Source organism: Coenobita brevimanus, chromosome 38 (genome assembly GCF_032717465.1).
Source record: "Coenobita brevimanus isolate Jiangsu-jjx chromosome 38, ASM3271746v2, whole genome shotgun sequence".
NCBI lineage: Eukaryota > Metazoa > Arthropoda > Malacostraca > Decapoda > Coenobitidae > Coenobita > Coenobita brevimanus.
The window spans coordinates 28029640-28053439 of NC_136991.1; the positions used below are offsets into that span (position 1 = coordinate 28029640).

At 41.6% G+C, this 23800-nt stretch overlaps 1 protein-coding gene across 1 annotated transcript in view; it reads left to right on the forward strand.

The window, feature by feature from the left end:
* LOC145396449 (ATPase ASNA1 homolog) overlaps positions 1-23800 on the forward strand; it is a 104305-nt gene that overhangs the window by 36310 nt on the left and 44195 nt on the right. Inside the window, exons 4-5 of the mRNA XM_080269823.1 lie at positions 9137-9287; positions 15767-15874. Coding sequence (XP_080125949.1) covers positions 9137-9287; positions 15767-15874 — 259 coding nt within the window. The remainder of the gene's footprint in view (positions 1-9136; positions 9288-15766; positions 15875-23800) is intronic.

Here is a 23800-nt window from a genome sequence, read left to right on the forward strand (position 1 = left end):
CCCCCTCTCCCCTTCCCCTCCTCCCCTCCCCCTTCCCCCTCCCTCCCACTCCCCTTTCCTCCCCTCCTACTCCCTCCCCTCCTACTCCCTCCTCCTTTGTCACATGCATTTTTAGATTCAGGTCATCCTTTGTTGTGTTCCACTCCCTGCTGCAGGTGACCATAAATTATGCCGCAGGCAAAAATTCAGGTCATCCATTGTTCTGTGTGCCACTACCTGCTATGGGTGTGCATAAAAGACCTCTACCCTTTACATTTCTGTCTCACTTTGTCTGAGGATGTAATATACGAAAGTACTCACTGTCGCTCCTTTCATTTCTCCTGTGGTTAGTTTGCATACATATCTTCACGGTGAAGTGAAGTCCCTGCATATATATATATATATATATATATATATATATATATATATATAATATATACAGTGGGCTTGCACAGTGCGCGAGAGATTGGGCGGTGCATGAGCTCACGTACTGGGAATTCGCGTACTAGGAATACATAATCTTATGGGAATAATTACATATGGGGCTTGCACAGTGCGCGAGAGATTGGGCGGTGCACGAGCTCACGTACTGGGAATTCGCGTACTAGGAATACATAATCTTATGGGAATAATTACATATGGGCAGTACCCCCTCATACCTGGACATTTTTTGGCCCTTAGAGACATAATAAAGGTCATATGTTTCAGACATTGTACTAAAGCTATAGCTACAATAACAAAAATATGGGTAGTCACCTTAACAACAGTAGACAACAGGCCTGATGACCTTAAATAACAGGGATTCCGAGGCGCGGCAACACTTACAGCGCCACACTCCCCACCGCACCAACACTTCCCTCTGCAGACTCCTCTTGATCACCTTCCCCAGGAGCATCAAAGTCACTCACTTCGGCCATAAACCCTTCAAAGTCCAATGCTGACACTTCTGACATTGCATCCTCTTCATCCTCAACAGGAACAGGAGCAGACGATGTCGATGGTTCCGCTATTTCACCAACTTGAGCCCGCTGTGTGTAGCTTGTTATGAGCGTCTGTCTTCTCCTGTTTATTTCTTCCCTGTGCCTGTCTGTATAGAAACGGAAGAGTTTGTCGATACCAACCAGAAGTTCCTCCGTTCTTAGGTTGCTCACTTCCTGTTCCTTCACCTCTTCCTTGAGCTTATCCACGGCAGCAAGGATCTTGCTAATGTTTGACATACACAGCTCAGTCCTGCCTTCCATCATGCTAAGCTGCTCAACTTGACTCTGGCGTCAGGCTCTGCGTCAGCCTCGTCTATCCGTTGCAACACTTCCTTGAGAGGCTGTTCCTCAGTAGCAGTGTGCACTTCTTGTATGTCCGCCAATGTAACGTCCTCAAAACCTGGTACAGCTTGTGCTGCTGTCAATGTTGCTGCCTCAGCATCGGCCAGTGGTTGAATGACCGTCTCCTGGGTGATGCATAGGTGTGGCACGAGCATTTGCCACGCATGGTTCACCGTTGCAGGTGTAATCTAGTGCCAGGCTTGAAGGAGAAATTCAACTGCGTCCGTCACCGTAAAGTTACGCCAAAATGCCTCAACAGTCATGGCATCTGTGATAGGTCGGGATACAGGTGCTGGTGGAGATGGAACGGGAGCAGATGCCTCATCAAGGTCTTCGTCGTGATCTTCTTGTAGGGCATGAGGCTCCTCTTGTATGTCGGTCTTCCTGAATAGGTAGTCATACACTTCCTTATGGTAGAAATGCTTCACTGTGGTGATTAGTTCTTGATCCAGTGGTTGCACTAGTGACATCGTGCGGGGCGGCAGAAACACAACACGACAATCCTTGTGAAGATCTTCCAGGTATGGAGGATGACTTGGTGCGTTATCAAGCACAAGGAGCATCTTAAATGGAATGCCCAGTTCCCGACACTTGGCTCTCGCATCAGGGACACACCACCTCGTTAACCAGTCTGCCATAATGTTCCCGGTCATCCAACCATTTACGGACTTGTACCAATACATGCCACTTGCATCCATGTTCGTGAGGTTTTTGTAGCACCTTGGATGTGAAGCTGTGTGTACAACAACTGGCCTCATCTTGTGGCTCCCAGACAGGTTTACAATGAACATGACCGTCATCTTACACTTCTGGAGCTTGCGACCAGGGGCTTGTTTCTGTCTTTTAGCAGTGTAAGTTGATTTTGGCATGGCCTTGTAATATAAGGACGTTTCATCGATGTTGTAGATCTGGTCCTTGGTGTACTGTCCCTCTTCAATAATCGCATTAAATATTGCAGGATAGTCTCGCGGCCAGCTCATCGGCAGAGGCACGTTCACCAGACAATTTCACGTAATGTAGTTCCTTGTGCATGAGAAAACGGTCCAGCCATCCAACCGATGCCCTGAACGGTTTTTCCACTTTTAACCTTCGAGATGCAGCCTTGTAAAAGAGCTGGGCTTGGTTCCGAATAAATCTTCCATTGAGTGGAACACCTTCCTTTTCTTTCCGCATTATGAAGGTGGCAAGATAGCGCTCCATTAGTATCATAGCACAATTTCCCACCCGCGAACAGCCGTCTAGGTCAGAGGCACCGTACGTCTTCACTACAGCCTTTATGGCTTCACGGTTCTTCCACACAGTTCTCGCTGTAGATTCAGCCAGTCCCAGGGTTCTCCCGATAGCCGTGTTTCCCTGACCCTCCTCCTTCATCTTAACGATCTTTAACTTGGTGGCATGCGTCAGAAGTTTCTTAACTCGTAGGGTTGGAGCCATGGTGCGGCGAAGTACAGGCAACACAAAAAACACCACACGTTGTACACGACAGGTTAGCTGTAGAGAGTGGATCCGCACAGTGCACGAGCCGGGACTGTTATGGCGCACCCGCTCCCTTGTACCCCAAGCTGCGCAGTAGAATGCCCGGGAATTTCTGCGCATCAACATGATGACACGTGACTCACTCTGTGAGGGGTGGTCGCACACTAGTAGAAAATGGCATTTTTGAGCCACTCCTTGCCTCTGCCTCGCGTTCTGTGCGGTAAACTCGCGCATTAAAGGGTTTTTGGTTATGATTTTTGGTCACTCGTGCACAAGGCGAATCGCGCACTGCGGTGACGCGCACTGTGCGAGCCCACTGTATATATATATATATATATATACTCGTGTGATATATATATATATATATATATATATATATATATACAGTATATATATATATATATATATATATATATATATATATATATATATATATATATATATATATATATATATATATATATATATATATATATATATATATATATATATATATATATATATATATACTGTATATATATATATATATATATATATATATATATATATATATATATATATATATACTGTGATATATATATATATATATATATATATATATATATATATATATATATATATATATATATATATATATATATATATATATATATATATATATATATATATATATATATATATATGTATATATATATATATATATATATATATATATATATATATATATATATATATATATATATATATATATATATATATATATATATATATATATATATATATATATATATATATAGTGTATGTATATATATATATATATATATATATATATATATATATATATATATATAGATAGATAGATATTTATATATACATATATATATATATTTGCAGAGACTCGGTACACTTCACCGTGAAGATATGTATGCAAAATAACCACAGGAGAAATGAAAGGAGTGACGTGAGTACTTTCGTATATTACATCTTCAGACAGAGTGAGACAGAAATGTAAAGGGTAGAGGTCTTTTATGCACACCCGCAGCAGGTAGTGGCACACAGAACAAAGGATGACCTGAATTTTTACCTTATATATATATATATATATATATATATATATATATATATATTATGTATATATACATGTATATATATATATATATATATATATATATATATATATATATATATATATATATATATATATATTATATATATATATATATCTCTCTATCTATTGCCAGACGCCTCAATCCCGTTTGGGGTGGCCACAAACAAATCGCCTCCAAGTTGCCCTGTCCCCCGCCATTTCACTGCCCTGCTCCCAACTCACACCCCCTCTCTCATATACCTCTCCACCCCATCCCTCCATCTCATCCTCGGCCTCCCCCTCCCCCATACCCCCCACCACCGCACTCACAAACAATCTCTTCGTCAGTCTTTCACCCTCCATCCTCTCCACATGGCCAAACCACCTCAGTGTGTTCCTCATAACGCTTCCTATCACATCCACATCCACACCACAACGCTCCTTTATATCCTCATTCATCAGCCTGTCTCTCCCCGTGACTCCACAGGCTCCTCTTAAATAACTCATTTCCACTGCTCTCACTCTTGACTTGTGTCCTTCCAACAATGTCCAAGCTTCACTTCCGTACATTAGAGTTGGTATCACAATACTGTCATGTAGTAACTTTTTCACTTCCATGCTCACTTCCCTGTTTCTTATCACTGCTTTCAAGGAACCAGCAACCTTTCTTCCCTGCTGTACCCTTTCAAGCACTTCACCCTCCAAACCTCCATCCTTACTCATCACACTACCCAAATACTTAAACGTACTCACATTTTCCAATTCCTCACCATCTAACCTCACTGTACATTCACTAACTTCACCTCTCTCAAAGACCATCACTTTACTCTTCCCTACATTCTCCTTTAGGTTCCGTTTCTTACACACTCTCTCAAACTCATCCACCAAGCCTTGCAGCTCCCCTTCGTCTTCACTCAACAACACAGTATCATCTGCAAACAACAGTACAGGGAGTTTCCAAACACTATATATATATATATATGTATATATATATATCTATCTATCTATCTATCTATTGCCAGACGCCTCAATCCCGTTTGGGGTGGCCACAAACAAATCGCCTCCAAGTCACCCTGTCCCCCGCCATTCACTCCCCTGCTCCCAACTCACACCCCCCTCTCTCATATACCTCTCCACCCCATCTCTCCATCTCATCCTCGGCCTCCCCCTCCCTCTTTCCCCCTCCACCTCACTCACATACACTCTCTTTGTCAGTCTTTCACCCTCCATCCTCTCCACATGGCCAAACCACCTCAGTGTGTTCCTCATAACGCTTCCTATCACATCCACATCAACACCACAACGCTCCTTTATATCCTCATTCGTCAGCCTGTCTCTCCATGTGACTCCACAGGCTCCTCTTAAATAACTCATTTCCACGGCCTTCACTCTTGACTTGTGTCCTTCCAACAACGTCCAAGCTTCACTTCCGTACGTTAGAGTTGGGATCACAATACTGTCATGTAGTAACTTTTTCACTTCCATGCTCACTTCCCTGTTTCTTATCACTGCTTTCAAAGAACCAGCAACCTTTCTTCCCTGCTGTACCCTTTCAAGCACTTCACCCTCCAAACCTCCATCTTTACTCATCACACTACCCAAGTACTTAAACGTACTCACATTTTCCAATTCCTCACCATCCAACCTCGCTGTACATTCACTGACTTCACCTCTCTCAAAGACCATCACTTTACTCTTCCCTAGATTCACCTTTAGATTCCGTTTCTTACACACTCTCTCAAACTCATCCACCAAGCCTTGCAGCTCCCCTTCATCTTCACTCAACAACACAGTATCATCTGCAAACAACAGTACAGGGAGTTTCCAAACACTATCCTCTCTCACCAGGGCCACTCCAACATCCACTACCCTACCTTGTACGTCTTTTATTACCCCATCCATGTACAGATTGAACAACCATGGAGACATGACACATCCCTGTTTCAACCCAACTTTCAAAGAGAAAAATTCACTTAGTTCACCATCCACACGCACTGCAGCCTTCGCACCATCGTACATACTCTTCACAGCATTCAACAACTTCCCATCTACTCCATATATTCTTAACACTTTCCACAATCCTAGTCTATCCACCCTGTCATATGCTTTCTCCAAATCCATGAAAGCCGCATACAACTTCTTTCCCTTCTCAAGAAACTTTTCCACTAAAGATCTGAGAATGAATATCTGATCTACACAACCTCTTCCCTTCCTAAAGCCTCCCTGTTCTTCTCCAACTAATTTCTCTGTTCTTTCTCTAACTCTGTCAATAAGTATCCTACCATACACTTTTCCTATTATACTAAGAAGACAAATGCCCCTATGATTACCACACACTTCTTTTTCCCCTTTTCCTTTGTACAAGGGAATAATTATACCTGACTTCCAATCCTCCGGGACTCTACCTTCCTCCCAGGCCAATCTGCACATCTTCCACATCCATTCGACTACTATCTCTCCCCCATGCTTCAGCATTTCACCACACACTCCATCAATTCCTGGGGCTTTCCCTGATTTAACTTTCTTCATTGCTTCCACAACTTCTATCCTACTGATTTCTTCCTGTCCTCTCACCTCCCTCCTTCTCCCAGCCATTCCCCAGCCACTTATACTCGCATTACTTCCATCCTCCACGTTCAACAATTCCTTAAAGTGTTCTCTCCATCTGCTCACTTTTTCTCCCTTCTCCACTAGTAATCTACCATTTTTACCTTTCACTCCCCTGCTAACTTCACTTCCACCCTGTCTTACTCTTTTCACCTCTTTCCAGAACATTTTCTTACAGTCCCTCCACTTTACACTCAAATTCCTTCCAAATTCCTCATCCACTCTCTTCTTACTAATCTTTTCACCTCTCTCTTTCTTTCTACATATAACTCTCTCTTCCGCCTCTCTCTTCCGCCTATATATATATATATATATATATATATATATATATATATATATATATACAGTATATATATAGTTGCAGCTGCACGAGGCTTCCGTGAAGAAATGTTAGTGTCAGCTTTAACAAATGGATGTGAGACTACAGTGCTCATCAGAATTATCGAGCGCCTTCCTCCGGGCGCGCAATACTAATGGCCAAAAAAGAATCATCCGTTTTTGGGGGTAAAAATTGAACCACAAGTTTGCGGCGCTAGCATGACGTCACGGTACTCTGAGGCCTTCCGACGTGCTGGTTGGTTCCCACCTCAGTTGCCCACGGGCTGCCTGAGAGTGAGGAACTCCGCCGCATCTCCCTCTCTTTTGGCGCCATTTTTTACCGAGTGTCCCGCAGTGTTTTGGCTTTCACCACTTTGTTATGGCACCTACCCGTGAACTGTCGAGTGAAATCATATCCCAGGTCATTGCTCTAAAGGAGGCAGGCCACCAGACAAAGGAAATTAGTGAATTGGTTGATGTGGCTCGATCGACAGTGCGTCGGTGGTGCGCGCGGTTTCGAGTAGAAAACAGTGGTGAAGTTCCTACAAAGAAACTGCGGTCTGGTAGGCCTAGGAAAACTTCCCCAACGTCTGTTAATGTTTTAAAACGTGCGGTGGAGTTTAATCCTCATGTGAGTGCAAGGAAAATAAAGGAGAGCAACCCGAAAGTGTTTGGTGAGGTGTCCGTAAGAACAGTGTCTCGTAGGGTCCATGAACTTGGTTACACAAGTCACAGGCCTGTGAAGAAGCCTCTTCTCACAAAAAACCAGCGACTTCATAGGCTAGCTTTTGCTAATAAATATCTTAACTGGGGTGAGGAGCAATGGTTGTCAGCGTTGTGGTCTGATGAGGCAACGTTTAGTGTCACCTGTAATAGAGGAGCATGTGTGTACCGGCGCAAAGGTAGTGACCCACTTGACCCATGGTATGTTGAAAGTACTGTTAAACATCCTGATTCACTCATGGTATGGGCTTGTTTTTCTGGTCAAGGTTTGGGGAAGCTTGTTGTGCTTTCCAAGAACATTAGAGTGAATCAGGATGTTTACCTGGAGCTTCTGTGTGATCATTTACCAGAGTCCTTCGAGCTAACAGGTGCACGAGTGTTTCAGCAGGACGGTGCACCTGCTCACAAGGCCAAATTGGTCACCAATTGGCTTCATGACTGCGAGGTATCATTCATGAAAGACTGGCCAGGAAATAGCCCAGACCTCAACCCGATTGAAAACCTCTGGTACCTCGTAAAGAAGAGTCTCCAAGGGAAGGACGTGAGCTCTCTGCCTAAGCTGGAAGCCGCCATTCGTGACTCCTGGGACAAAATACCCCTCCAGCACCTGAGGAACCTCGCCCTTTCAATTCCAAGACGTCTCAGGTCCTTGAAGAAGTGTAAAGGATACCTACGAAGCACTAAAGGTAAATAAAATGCATTATTTATATGTTTTTTCAATGTTGAAAGGTTTGTTTCGTAGGAGGGACGCAGGGCGCTCGATACTTCTGAGGAGCACTGTATGGTGTGGCATGAAAATGAAAAGTCATGAGTGACAGCAGTGGAGATGAGACTACTGAGGAATGTATTTGGAGTACAGAGAGTGAATAGGATACAAAATAAAGTGATTCGTGAAAGACGCCGAGTGAGGAAGTCTGTGGACACCAGAATCGAAGAGATTGTACTGAGATGTTAAGGTCATATGGAGAGAATGGATGACAATAGAGTGGTGAAAAAGGTGTATCTGAGTGAATTTGAAGGAGGGAGGAGTTGAGGTAGGGCAAGGAGAAGGTGGAGGGAAGTGGTGGATGAGTGAGTGAGGAAGAGAGATATGGAAGTCAGTGAGGCGAGGGGACTGACAAGAAGTCGAGCTGGCTGGATGAATGTCGTGAGAAGTGCATGATCAGTGATTTGGCACCCCTTTTTAATGTGACAGTGTTTGGATTGACTCAGTTGGGTATATTTATGTGAAGCTACAGAATGTGGTGAAAGTTTCTGGTGTATCAGATAAAACCAGGATTCCAGTGGCTAGATGAGTGAATGGAAGCATGGCCCATTAGAGTGGGCAGACTTGGGCCTTCTGGACATTGCTACTCCTTACCCTGACCTAGGGTGGGAAAGGAGGTCCGGATGATGATGATGTTATTTGTTAGAGGTTGAGCAAAGAGTTTTAATGCTGGATTGAGAAGGGAATAGATGGACTGGTATGCCTCATTTCATCAGGGATTCTGTTAGTAGTTGTACTTTTGTGCTTCCTTTTTCCTGTTTCCAGTCCCCTCCCCCCAGAATATTATATAATGATTACTGGTGCATAAACTAGTTAGTCTACATAATATACGACAATATAATAGCCTCTTTTCCACAGATTAGTGCAAGGCATGAACTTCAGTGTGGTGGTATTTGACACGGCGCCCACAGGACACACCCTCCGCCTCCTTTCCTTTCCTCAAGTCATAGAAAAATCCCTTGGCAAGCTTTTGCGACTTAAGAGCCAGATTAGCCCCTTTGTAAACCAGGTAAGAGGGATTGCGTACTGTATAGTGTTTCTACAATTTATGTACGGAAAATGGATGCACATCACGTGCACTACACTAAGAAATGCCAGACAGCACCACAGCATGTAAGTGTGTGACAGACACATCCACAAACACTCCTATCACACCAAACTCAACCCTCACCTCCCTCAAGAACCCCCCCCCCCCCTTACATAACCACAGACATTGCAACTTGTCCCTGTGCAGATGTACAACAACTACAATATAGATGCACACTGGACGTGTACTGCCTTGAATGTATTTAAACGTATTACAGCTAAATGTTGTTAGCTTCTGCAAAAAAAAAAACGTCAGAAATAAAGCAATTCCCACACGGTCTCGACATGCATATTGCACTTCTACAAGAAACATTAATGACACACACAAAACAGATCACCCCCAATTTGGGCACTACTCTCACATTCACACAGGCATAACTGAGGACCACATCACATACAGTCACTATACAGTCCTCTACAAACACAGAATTCAATTACATCTCTAGAATGACACAGCATTAGAAATACAGTTGCCCCGTGTCAGATCTAGTTACAAACAAGAAATCAACATTTTTAACACTTACATTCCCTCTGACACCTCACACACTGTATCAGTGCCGTACAACCCTCAGCCCCTCCCCCAGACACAGACACTTGCGGCAACTCTGTCATTCCTGGTGACTTTAACACTAAAAATACTATCTGTTACAAACATAGTCAAGTAAACAGCAGAGGCCTTGGCAGTGCTTCATACTTCATTGTGTACTTTCCCAGTGACACCTCTTACTACACCTTCATTCTACACAGGGCAAATTGCACCACCTCCTCTGTTTGTGAACACCTGCACTGAACACCATTTGGTGAATGGAACCCAGACTCACTACAGATCATTACCCCATCATTATCACTGTAGAAACACAGTCCAAACCAGAATGATCATGCCTCACATACACAAGCTGCAAGAAAGCATAGGTGGTAGGTAGTAGCAACCATCATCCGCCCATTTGATGTGGTGCTGTCTACTTATTCCTTTCCCTTTCTCATTTTATTTCTGCATCTGCCTTCCTTTATTCCTGTTTCTCCCTTTCTTTCCCGTCATTTTTATTACTGTATTCCTCTCTCCACTTCAGGTGGCTCCACACTGAGTGACATGCCCAGTGGTTTCCCTTGGCCCAGGAAGCCAATTATAATGCTGGGTAATAACCATGTAACCAAATTACAGGATGAACTGGAGCCACCTGTGGTGCCTCTGTCAAATGGGTGGAAACACACAAATGTGACATCCATCCAGGAACCAAACCTCAACATTATTTCCTTCACCTCCCTGTGGTTAGGCACTATCAGCCACAAGGGACATTGGTTCACTGTTTGAAATGCTCCTGCAGGGATGTTTACAGTTGATGAATCTGCCTGGCCAGACAGTCAGGAGTTGATCAGCAACAAAAAAGCAGAGTGGATGAAATTTGCTGAAGAAACAGAACAACACTATATACTTTAGCACACTACACAACACACCTGTCACAGACATTAGCAGGCACATTACAAAGTTCAGCAACATCATATTCACTTATCAAACACCACATTCCACAAGGCAACAGAAGACATTACAACCCTAATTTTGTATTGGAGATTGCTTACCTGTTAAGACAGTGCTACAGACTTCAACACAACTCACACACACACAAGACACCAGCACAAGAAGTAAACTGTTAGATCAACAACAAAATTATTACAGAGAAAACAGAATTACTGGAATCCTTTTTAACAACACTCATTCACCCCACAGACCCCTCTCATTTCCATAAAATACTTAACAGCATCACAAAATCACAAACATGCATTATCAAGACCTTTGCCGCCATCACCTTCAACACCCAACGCATTCCTTCCTACAAAGAAGGAACAGACATATTAGTTAACCACTACACAAAAATAAGTCACTTAACACGAACATGCACGGAGGCTGAAAAATAGCCCACTCAACACAGGCAATCCTTTCCACTCGGTTACAGCGCAGCCCTCTTCTCTCCAGAACAGACACAAATGTTATAAAAAAAAAAAAAGAAGAAGAAGAAGAAAAAAAGAATCCTACAAATGCAGAGTCAGATGTCATCAGCAATGTACACGAGAATTATTTAGGACCAGAAAGCTTCCAAGCCCTCACAAACATCAGCAACTACTGGTAATTATTACCACTCTGTAGCATTCCCAGTACAGGTGTTCCTCTCCTAACGCGGTTTGCTGTAGCACTGCTTTAACGTGGCACAATTTTGTGGAAGGAAATGAACATTCTAACGTGGGCACTGTAAGCATAATGCAGTTATTTGAATCCTGAGTCGAGCTGAGTCTCTCAGGGAGTACATCTTTGATAGCAACCCTTCCCTTGCAAGAGGTAACGATGTGATTAAGCAGACTGTTGATGCAGTCAGCGTCTACATTGACCGAGTAAACCACCGTAAACAGTCACTGATCACTCATTACTTCGCCAGACAAGCTGCCAATGGTCTACAGCAAGAGGATATCCAGCAACAGCAGGATGAAGAAGCTCTGGAGGACCTAGAAAGTGATGTTTGGAGTGTTGCTAGTGAAATAGACTTTGATGGATTTTAGTGTGTGTTCTTCCCCTCTACCTAATATTCCGGTGACGTGTGTCTGCTCGTCCTCACATATGGTACAGTACAATAATTTAAAAAGTCCTGTATATACCTAATGTATTTTTTATAACCATATGAATGCTTGTAGGAGGTTTGAATTGAGGGGTATAAAAAAATTTTGCACCACAAAGGGGGGAAAATGGACTTTGGGCAGGGATGCAGAAGGAAATGGGGGTTTTCAAGAGTTCTTCTAATGCGATATTTGCCTAACACGAGATTGGTGCAGAAGTAAATGCCGGCGTTAGGGGAGGAACACTTGTATTTGAAAACATGAAACATTCATCACTATTCATAACCTAGACAGACACTACACTTCATTCAGACTCATAACACTATTTAGCACACCATCCAAATAACTAAATGCCTCAGTCTCAGTAAAGCCACTCTCTGTGTCCTACCTGCTCCTTCACATCATGGATTCAGAGCACTGCACTCTACAAACACCTTACTGACTAATCTCACACAAGCATTGTATGGCATCAGCTCAGTGACACCTGCACAGTTCATATTTCTCACAACAGTAACTATTAAAAAGCCTTCAGTGCTATCCTCCAGTGCAAACCAATCCTCAAGATATATGACACAAACATGGAGAACAACATCAGCATTGGGTTGTCAACAATTTGATTAACAAGCCCATGCTACATTTCAGGGCAAGTCATCATGAATGTGAAATTCTTCCAATGGAACCCCAGGGCTCTTGCCTCACAGCCACACTCCTCAACTTATACATACATGATATTCCCACACCCCAACCGTCCATGAACATTGGCTTGTATGCAGATGGTATCATCTTGACAACCACACACTACACTGCAGACACAGCCTGCACACTGCAGCAGGACTACCTGAACGCACTGCTGCCATAGGCCAGAGACAACAGGCTGATGATCGCCCCAGCCATATTTACCACCACATTCATCACCAGCAGTGAAGTTGAACACTGGTACTCCCCGCACATCACTTTTTTCAATATATTTGTGCCCTACACACCCTCCACTAAGTGACATAGAACTCTAGACTCACTTTCAAGAACCATATACAAGATGTCAAGAGGTGGTGTGCCCTGAGACTCAGTGCACTCAGGGCAACTACAGGAGCAGACTTCGGGCAGGAAATTGAAACACTACAAACATTACATTAGCTAAGTGATGTCCTATGCCTCCCCAGCATGGTCTCTCATCCTGTCTAATACCCACTATAATGCCATGCAGATCATACAAAACAACATTATATGCATCACCTCTGGCAGCATCAATACCACTTGGAGACTACCTTGTTCTGAAGGACACACAGTTCTATGCAGCAGTCAGTGCCAGTACACAACATCCTTGTCATTACATGACAGATTTACAACACACACACAGGGCCATAAAAATCACCACACAGACATTATCAGATGCATTACAACAATATGCCACTTCCAGACATTTGAACACTAGCAATGAAGAAACACCTGCATACTCACTTATCATGGAGGGCAATACAACACTTCAGTCATAACACCATACAGTAAACTCTCAATTATCCGTTGTCACAATATTCGGTGCCTTTTGCCACGGCTCTGTTAAAGCAATATCCGGCCCCGAAACAGGAAACAACCAGTGGTTCTGTGCAACATCTGGTGGCAGGGTATATCATCAGGCTTAGATGTGGTATCCAACCAGCGCCCGGGAAATCCCCATAATTCGCCAACCAATCAGAATGCGTAGCGGGAGCGGCCCACCCAGCACGCCGAGCCTACACCCACTCTCTCATTCTCTCATGTGGATCTCATACAGTGAAGACGTATCTATGCGCTCTGCTCTTGCGACCATGTGGTGGCAAAACCTTAGTGCTGTTACTTGCTCTATGGTCACCCATGCCATGCTTATTGTTGTTGCAAAGCTTATAGTCTCTCAGTGCTTTGTGTCCTAATGCTCTGTTTTGATTCTGAAATTACTGTACAAGTAATTACTGCCATTAGACTACACAGGATAAAGTGCATTGTACAGTACTGTGCTGCATGATGTACAACTCTACTGTCCATTGATGCCAACACTAGATGAGTACATAGTACACTCTGTACTGTAGCACTGTACTGTAGCACTGTACTGTATCAATACTGTATTGTATTTTATGCATAATTTTCATTTTTTTCTCGAGAAAGTTTTTAGGATAGAGGATCGAGACGGTTAGTAACACATTATCTGCAATATCCAGCATTCTCCAAAATCCGGCAAGGGGGGGTTGGCTGAATTACTCCCTATAATTGGGAGTTCACTGTTCTGCAAACCCCCTTTCCTAACATCCAACCATTGGAGGTGTAGAGATGATTGAGTTCATCTAGTTAGACTTAGAGCAAGACATCATCCAACTCTCCTCAGCTACCAGCTTAGACTTGGGCTAGATGGAATCACAGATAACAGTGCCCAGCTTGTACAACAAGACACACATAATAGAGCACTGCACACCACATGCCACGATAGATGCAGACACAACATCAGTCACATAGAGGGCAGTTTCTTACCTGTGGTCGACGAGTTTGTTCAGTCAAATGGATCAGGGTTGAGAAAAAAAGCAATAGCAACCGCCTGGTATTCATTTTTGTAGCGATGAGAAGCTCCACCCTGTGATGTATCATTATCCAATCAGAGGCTGTGCATACTTCAACAGTAAATTGTTGGGTATATCTCACCCAATTTTGGTTGCAAGTACTGATAAACCTCCTTCTTATCCAGTGCCTTTATTGAGTAAAATCTTAAGTTATGTGCATTGTTATAATGCATAAGCTGGAAAAGGATCAGGTGTAATAGTTTACATTCAAAGTTTCCTGTATACTAGGAAACCATATACTATGCTGGGTGGTAACCATACAGTATAACCAAATTTTGGCGCCTGGTGGTTTAGTGGGTAATTATTGCACTCCAGTCGGATTGAGCCGGTGAAGGTTTATATCCAAGGGGTGCTTGGGATTTATTGCTCGCGTAATGCCACTCAGGGATGAGTGAGGCTGGTCTCTCTCATCTTAAATGTCATGACCAACTGCCTAGCCCTTGGCTCCTACGCTCCTCATGGGGCAACGTAGGATTGGATGATGGATGGATGGGTGGTGAAAAGTAGCTGTTGCTATTATCATCAGAGGCATTCTGTCACCAGGTTGTTGTTAGGCACCTGAATATGAGAAATTAGGTTAGGGCATATTTTAAAAATTTATTGAGTGTCTGTAGTAAAATGTTTTCTAGGATTGCTAGAGATGTTTGTGGTATGTGGGTGTCACTGCCATGGTAAGAAACAGCTGGGTAGGATATTGAGGTTGAGACAGAAACAAGAGGGAAGTGATTGGGTTGGATGCAAGATGGGAATTCTGATGAAAGGAAGAGGAATGTGTATAGAGGTGATATATAGGAGATAGAGAACATTTTCTGGTGGGGAATGGAATCAGTCGAGAAATGATGTGCTGCAAGAATATCCTTGTTGTAGTTGCATAACTTAGTTGTGTTTTTAAGTCTATTCTTTTTTTTCTTGTCATGCACAGTGTCAGTTTTCCTTATTTCAGATCGAGTTGTCAGTATATCTAACTGTATTCTGTAAAGCTATGTGGGGAGTTTTAAATTAAGTATATCCTCCTAAATGCTTCCCCATGATGAAACTTGAGTATGGTTGGCAGTTTCTAGTATAAGTTATGGTATATTCATCACTTGACTGTTTTGTTTTTATTTGATACTGACTATACTGTGGTACTTTTGTATATTTCATTTTTCATCATCCATGCTCTGTAATTAAAAGATTATTATAATGTTTCTAATTCCCCTGTTCTCCCTTCCAGGTTGCTAGTCTACTAGGCATGCAAGAGTTCAATGCCGATGAGGTTTCAGGGAAACTGGAGAGCATCCTGCCAGTCATACAAAAAGTTAATGAGCAATTCAAAAACCCGGTTAGTCTTCAACACCATTCAGTTTGATTTAGGCTTTATTTTAGGATATGTAGTTGTGGAAAAATTATACCCACCTAATGAAATTGGGCTCTTGCTACAACAGTTTTGGCATGACTTGAACCCTCTTCAGGTACTGGGTATACAGGCACCCCTTGATGCATTTTATTGGGTTGCATTCAGGAGAAATTGACTTTGTAAATTGGGATCATTATAACATGGGTTCATTGGGGTTATGTTGGACGGCAACTTTGGCAAGCCAGGGTTACTCTTACATGTACCAGTAAATGACTTTATGCAGTCCTACTTATACGGGTAAGGATGAAAGTAGGTATACAAGCGTGGGCGATTGTGTGTGTGTATACGCCGACAGAGGACCAAGTGGCAAGAGTGAAAGATGAGGGCGAGTGTAGAAGCATGAGAGAAGTGAGAGTGTGTTTTTGATTGGAGACATGAATGGCAAGGTCGGGAATGTACGAGTGGATGGAGTGGTTGGTCAGTGGGGTGTGCCAGCTGAAGTAGATGGGAATGGTAGTGCTTTGTTGGACATCTGTGCTGGTAAGGGGTTAGCAATAGCTAACACCTACTTTCGGCATAAGATGATCCACAGGTATACATGGAGGGTTATGAGGAGGATGGATGGTGAATTTGTTGAATGAAGGGCAATGATATACTATGTGTGTGTGAATGAGCGAATGAGAAGACAAGTGGTGGATGCAAGAATGTGGAGAGGGTGGGGGAATGGAATCTCGAACCAGCACTTAGTGATGGCCAAGGTAAGGCTGCAAAGAAAATGTTTGAAGAGACGAAGGGGAAGACAGGAGGAAACAGCTCCTGTGAGAAGAGTGGAGAAATTGCAAGACAATGAGAGAATGGCAGAGTATAAGAGCATAGTGAAAGAAAGATTGGGAAGGTATGAGTTAGAGCAGATGGAAGGGGTGGAAGACGTATGTAAGATATTCACGGAAGAGATATGGGCAGCGTGTGAGGTGGTTTGTGGAGTGAGGAGGAGATGCAGGGGTGTGCAAGGGACAGCATGGTGAAATGATGAGGTGAAACGAGCTGTGGAACAAAAGAAGCAGGCATATAGTGAATGGCTAGTGAGTAGAGGTACGGGAGAAGATGAGAAAGAGAAGCGAGAGGTATATATGAGCAGGAGAAGGGAGGTGAAGAGACTGTTGAAGGAGAGTAAGAAGAAAGTGGATGAAGAATTTGGGAGGAATCTGAGTTTGAAATGGAGGGAGAGTAAGAAATTGTTTTGGAAGGAGGTAAAGAAAGTAAGGCAATGTGAAAGGGGAAATAGTAGGGGCGTGAAAGATAGGAACAATAGATTGTTGGTGGAGAGGAGAGAGAAATTGTGGAGTTGGAAGGAGCACTTTGAGGATTTGTTGAATGTAGAGAGTGAGAGCAGTGCAATTATAAGTGGTTGGGAAATGGCTGGGAGAAGGAGAGATGAGAGGAGGGAGGAAGAGATCAGTAGGGCGGAAATAGTGGAAGCAATGAAGAAGATCAAGACAGGAAAGGCCCCAGGAATTAATGAAGTGTGTGGTGAAATGCTGAGGTATGGGGGTGAGATTGTAGTGGAGTGGATATGGAAGTTATGTAGATTGGTTTGGGAAGAGGAAAGGGTTCTGGTGGACTGGAAATCAGGTATAATTGTTCCTTTATACAAAGGAAAAGGGGAAAGAGAAGTATGTGGTAACCATAGGGGTATTTGCCTTCTTAGTGTGACTAGGAAAATATGTGGTAGAATGCTCATTGATTGGATTAGGCATATAACAGAGGAGCTAGTTGGAGAAGAACAAAGGGAATTTAGGAAGGGAAAAGGAGTGTAGATCAGATATTTGTTCTAAGATGTTTAGTGGAGAAGTATCTAGAGAAGGGAAAGAAAATGTATGCTGCTTTCATGGACTTGGAGAAAGCTTATGACAGAATAGATAGACAAGGTATGTGGAAGGTATTGAGAATATATGGAGTGGAGGGGAAATTGTTGAGTGCTGTGAAGAGTATGTATGAAGGAGCTAGGGCTACGGTGCCAGTGGATGGTGAGCTGAGTGAGTTGTTTGATCTCAATGTGGGACTGAAACAGGGCTGTGTGATGTCTCCATGGCTGTTTAATATATGCATGGATGAGGTTGTAAAGGAGGTGCAAGGTAGGGCAGTGGATGTGGGGCTGGCTCTAATGAATGAGGGTGAGATTTGGAAGATTCCAGTGTTGTTGTTTGCTGATGATACAGTATTGTTGAGTGAAGAAGAATGGGAGTTGCAAGGTTTGGTGAATAAATTTGGGACAGTGTGTAGGAAGAGGAATTTGAAAGTTAATGAAAACAAGAGTAAAGTTATGGTGTTTGAGAGGAATGAAGTCACAGAGTGTGCAGTGAGGTTGGATGATGAGGATATGGAGAAAGTGAGTGCATTCAAGTACTTGGGTGTTGTGATGAGTAAGGGTGGAACCTTGGGGGATGAAGTGCGTGAAAGGGTACAGGAGGGAAGGAAGGTTGTTGGAAAGCAGTGATGAGAAATAGGGAGGTGAGTATGGAAGTTAAGAAGTCACTGCCTGATAGTATTGTGATCCCTACCCTGACGCATGGAAGCGAGGCATGGACCTTGCAAGAGGGGAACAAGTCGAGTGAGAGCAGTGGAAATGAGCTACTTGAGAGGAGCATGTGGAGTGACATGGAGGGACAGGTTGACGAACAAAGAAGTGAAAGAACGTTGTGGGGTGGATGTGGATGTGGTTGAGAAGATTAGGAGAAATACACTGAGGTGGTTTGGACATGTGGAGAGAACGGAGAATGAAAGACTGACTTAGAGGATGTATGTAGGTGAGGTGGAGGGAGGGAGAGGGAGGGGAAGACAGAGGATGAGGTGGAGGGATGGAGTTGAGAGGTGTATGAGGGAGAGGGGAGTAAGTTGGGGGGAGGGTAGCCAAATGGTGGGTGACAGAGCGACTTGGAGGCATTTTGTCTACGGCCACCCTTTGCGGGATTAGGGCGTTGAGCTATAGATAGATAGATAGACTTGTTTTCAAGACTAACATACCTAATGTCCATAACCACCTGAAATACTGTATCTCAATACATTTGTCCTGTACTGCCATTAAAAGTCATTGTTTAAAGATTATTGAGTATAATACTTGATGGAATCTTAATCTTGTCAAGACACGGTCCAACTCTCAAGTGATCAACTGTTTTGAGTACACATTGCCATTATACTGCTGTTCAGACTTGTTGTTCATTTCTTGTCACTTAGAGCTTAAGAAAATATAATGTAATTCAGAATTATAATACTTGGATCATACTGAGGATGGCTATCAATAAAGGTAAGTAAAATTTTGAACTGGGATGATGCAGTTCTTTGTTTACAGAGTGATGAGTTGATTGGTATTGTTGCATTACCGTTCACACATTTCATGCTTTGTCACCTTAAGGCTCAAAAATATCGGTTACAGTATCATATTCAGAATTGTACTGCATAGACCATATTACGGATACTTTTGGCACACTGACTCGAAGTGGTGATTGTTTTTGTGGTGGGCTCCGGAATTCTCACAGGTCACAATGTTACTGTACCACAAGGATTGTTATACAAAGTGCTGGCTGATTATTGTATATATCAAAACAATTTTATCAGAAGATTAAGGTCATTAAAGTAAAATATCATATACTGGAGGGTGCCTGTTTGTGAGTATTTAATTCAGAAGGTTCACAGCAATGTAGAATTAAGACATGTATAACAATGTTCGTCGCAGGGTTGGGGTCAATTATTAATTAAATTGGAATTGATTAAAAAAAAAATGTTAACTGGAATTAAACTGTACTTGAGAAAAATATAAAAATAAAATTTATTGAATTGAATTGGAATTGGTATCAGTGAATTGATATGAATTGATGACTGAACTGATAGAATATTTTATACTGTAATATGCAAATTCATTATTGTACAATAATTAACTTACAGTATACTCAAATAAACAGTAAAATATAGAGTTTGCTATCACAAAAAAAGTTAAAAATATATCAGGTGAAGTAACCTATTAAATTTATATTAATTTTCGTTTAATTGAGAAACTCTTGCATAATCATGTGTTTAAAATAAATGTATTTAAGATTTACAGGTTCAGTTCCTTAATTGATTTTGAATTGAAAATATTTTAATTGAATGGAGTATCGACCGTTATTAATTGAATTGAATTGGAAGTGAAGATTTCTCTTTTTTACAAATGAATTGAATTGAAATTAATTCAGATTTTATTCTGAATTGAAATTGAATTGACAAAAAATAATTGACCCCATCCCTGGTTCATCATTAAAGTTGCATTCAAACTGCATTCAAACCCCCCTACATTCACAAGACTTTGATGAACAGGAGACAGTGCCACCCTCAAAATCTTAGAGGCAGGATTAATGACTTATAAGAGTAAGATAGTGTGTGCATGAGCTCCCCTTGTTTTCCTTCTTTGACCAGTTTTTCACCCTTGTGATGGAAGCATTTAATAATAGTCTTGTCTTTTCTCAGAATTGCCAGTTCTTCCTTAGGAATTCCCTAGTGCTTAACACTCATTTACACTTTTACATTTACAAGAATTGTAACATCATCCATATACAGTTCAGACTTATACAATACAGACTTCATCAAAAAAAAAAATAATAATAAAAAAAAAAAAAAAACAGCAGCAGCAATTAAACCCTGGATGTAATTGTCCATCACAGCACATCTCCCCAAATCGTAGACTCTTGAAAAGAGAAAGGCTTTGAGCTGCCCAATAGAAAATTTTATAGAAATCAGTTGAATAATGGCAATTTATTATCTAACCTTGGGTCTGTGTAGGAGAAAGACCTGTGAAAGAAAGACAACTGATGAACAGCTGCTGGCTTGTCGAGGCGAAGGGCATCATCTTCACTTCTGAACATCACACAGAAGTTTTAAAAGTTCAGCAAGAGCCTTTCTTTGCCAGACTTAGGAACTTGAAAGTAATGTACTATTTGCCGGTCAGTCAATGAACATCAGAAACTTCACAAATGGCATCCCTCAAGGATCTGTTTTGTCCCATACACTCTTTAACCTATGCATGCATGACATACCCACACATCACAAATACACATAGCTTCTTATGCAGATGATATAACACATGTACACACCAAAATGCAAACACAGCCGCACACCTCCTCCATCCTTACCTCAGCACACTATACGAATGGTTCACCACAGACTCACAATAGCCCCAGCCAAATCTACAGTGACCCTTCTCACAAACTGGACAGCAGAACATAGTCGCATTCCACACCTCACCATAAACAGCACTCCCCTACCCCCCCTACATACACATATATGAAAAGATAGGACAAATATGGCATTTCCAGTGGAGCTCAGTTTTATAGGAATGGTTTGTTGTTGTCACTGTCAAGTAAGTCGCACCCAGTTGAGTCTACAGGTAAATTGGTAGATGTAACTGGTCGTTGTAATTTTCATTCATTCATTCATTTGCCAGACGCCATGTATCCCAAACGGGATGGCCAAGGGCTTAGAGTTAATTGTTTTACAGGGAGGGGCACTAATCCTCCACCAACCCCACTTGACACGTAGGGAGAACGCTGAGAGGAATAATTTGTTGTTATGGTCAGTTGAGTAGCATCCAGTTGAGTCCAAATTGGTAGGTATAATTGGTTGTTGTTGTAGTCAGTCTCAATCTGCTACAGAGCCATGGGGGATCCCATGAGCACTCTCTGCCTGTCGACAGCCCTGGGATACTATTGTATCCATAGCAGTATCAAATATTTCTCTTGTAAGACAATGTTTTTCTCCTTTCAGGTGTTTGAAGAAGTTAGTATGATGATGATACATTTTCTTTAATGTCTTACATAATTGTGTTTTGAAAAATCCTTGACTGAGGAATTTTCTTGTGATTTGTTGGATTCTTGTAGTAAAGTTTTCCAAATTTGTACTTGCCTTTGCGACTCGTAGCAGTTGAGACAATTATACACCGTACACTGGACGTCCAGGTATGTTTCCCAACAAATCCGGGTATGATACAATTTCAGAATTATAATAATCTCTTTTATCGTAGAGTTTTGTTGATATAACTCTGTTTTCTGTTTTGATCTAAATTTCCAAAAATCTTGCTTGGCAGTTGTCGGTGTTTTCTTTATTAATACTTATGCTTCTGGATATATTTCTTTTATCCTTTCTTTCATTTCTACATCATTGTTTAAGGATATTAGATCGTCAGTGAATCGTCTAGTTTTGTTAGATTTCTTTGCTGTGGTACTGAATATTGAACTTTTGACATTTGTTCCATCCACCTGCATTCATAACTTTATAGGTATAGATTTGCCATGAATGGGGCTGAGTCTGTTCCCATGGGTATTCCTATGCACTGTTTGAAAAGCATATTTCCACAAGTAAAAACATAGTTTTCTACCAGGTAATTTGTCATATCTGTTATCTGATCCTCTGAGAACATCAAGTTTTTGCTATCTCTTTTATTTACCCAGTATCCTTCGTGTTCACTTACAGCGATCAAATTCTTATTCAGGTCTTTAAAAACAACTTTCACTGTCCATTCCAACTTCTTTTTCTTACATTCCCGTGTTTGATCTTTGTGTTGAACAATCATATGTGCAACGTTTCTTGCATTTCTTTTGTGGTTGATGAAATCAATATTCATTCAGCACATTTCTGAGTTATCACATATCCACATACGATTGATTCCTGTATATAAATTTACTTTATAACAATATCTTTTGTTCTGCTTGTAAATCAGTTTATAAATGTGTGATAGTTTCTTTGCCAGTGATTTTGTTGCACATACTCTGGAGGAAATTATGAATCTGAATTTTACAGGGTCTTTATGCATTTTTACTATACTGTACTGTGTAAGTATGGTAATTTTTTGGTATCATCATCTACCTCGATTCTGTGACTAGAAGAGTATGATGGCTGCTTTTCAGCTATCTTATTCTCTTTACTAATAACTGTTGTATATGTTTCAGAGACTTGATCTGTCATGCCTAATTCTTGTAAAAATGTTTTTATGTAATGTACTTTGCAGACGATTGCTGTATTTTTATGTGCTTTGTCTACTGGGACCAAAACATATGACTTGTGCAAGTCTTCAAGATCCTTCATTGCTTCCTTACCTTTGAGTGCTGGTTTTGGCATTCTCCATCAAGAATAGTGCATCTTGAGAGTGCAGATTTTTTCATCAACTTTTTGCATGACTTTTACTTTCCATTCCATCATAGAACATTCATTAAATTCTTCTAGTTTACACCATTCTACAGCACATTTTTTGACTGTGATGTTAGCATTTTCTTGCACTTGTTTCCAATTCATTCCTTTAGCCTCCCGATAATTCAATCCTTTTTTCATTAGTTTTCGTATTTTTTATTATGTGTAGGTTACCTGTTATTACACACACACACACACACACACACACACACACACACACACAAACACTTTTTTTTGGAGAGTGATGGATATGAAAGTAAGGAAGTGGTATGTGAGGAACTAGAAGTGACGGAAACCAAGGGGGATGGCTATGAATATGAAAAAGAGAAATAATTGGAGAGTTGTAGATCAGAAATTGAGGAAGTGGTACTGACGGAGAGAAGAGGGTATTAAAAACATAAAAAATAACTTGAAGGTGGTATATACTAATGTTGATGGTTTAACATCGGCAAGGCTTGATATTAACGATTTCTTGAAGGTACATGAACCTGATGTCATGTGCTTTGTAGAGACCAAGTTAAGAGAAGATTTTGATGTTCATATGGGAGATGGTAAATACAAACTGTGGAGAAGAGACAGAAAAGAAAAAACGGGAGGAGGAGTGATGATAGCAGTGAAGAACAACATAAATGTAGATACCGTGGAAATGGGAGAAGGCAGGGCTAAAGTGATAAATATGAAATTAGAAACTGGAGATAA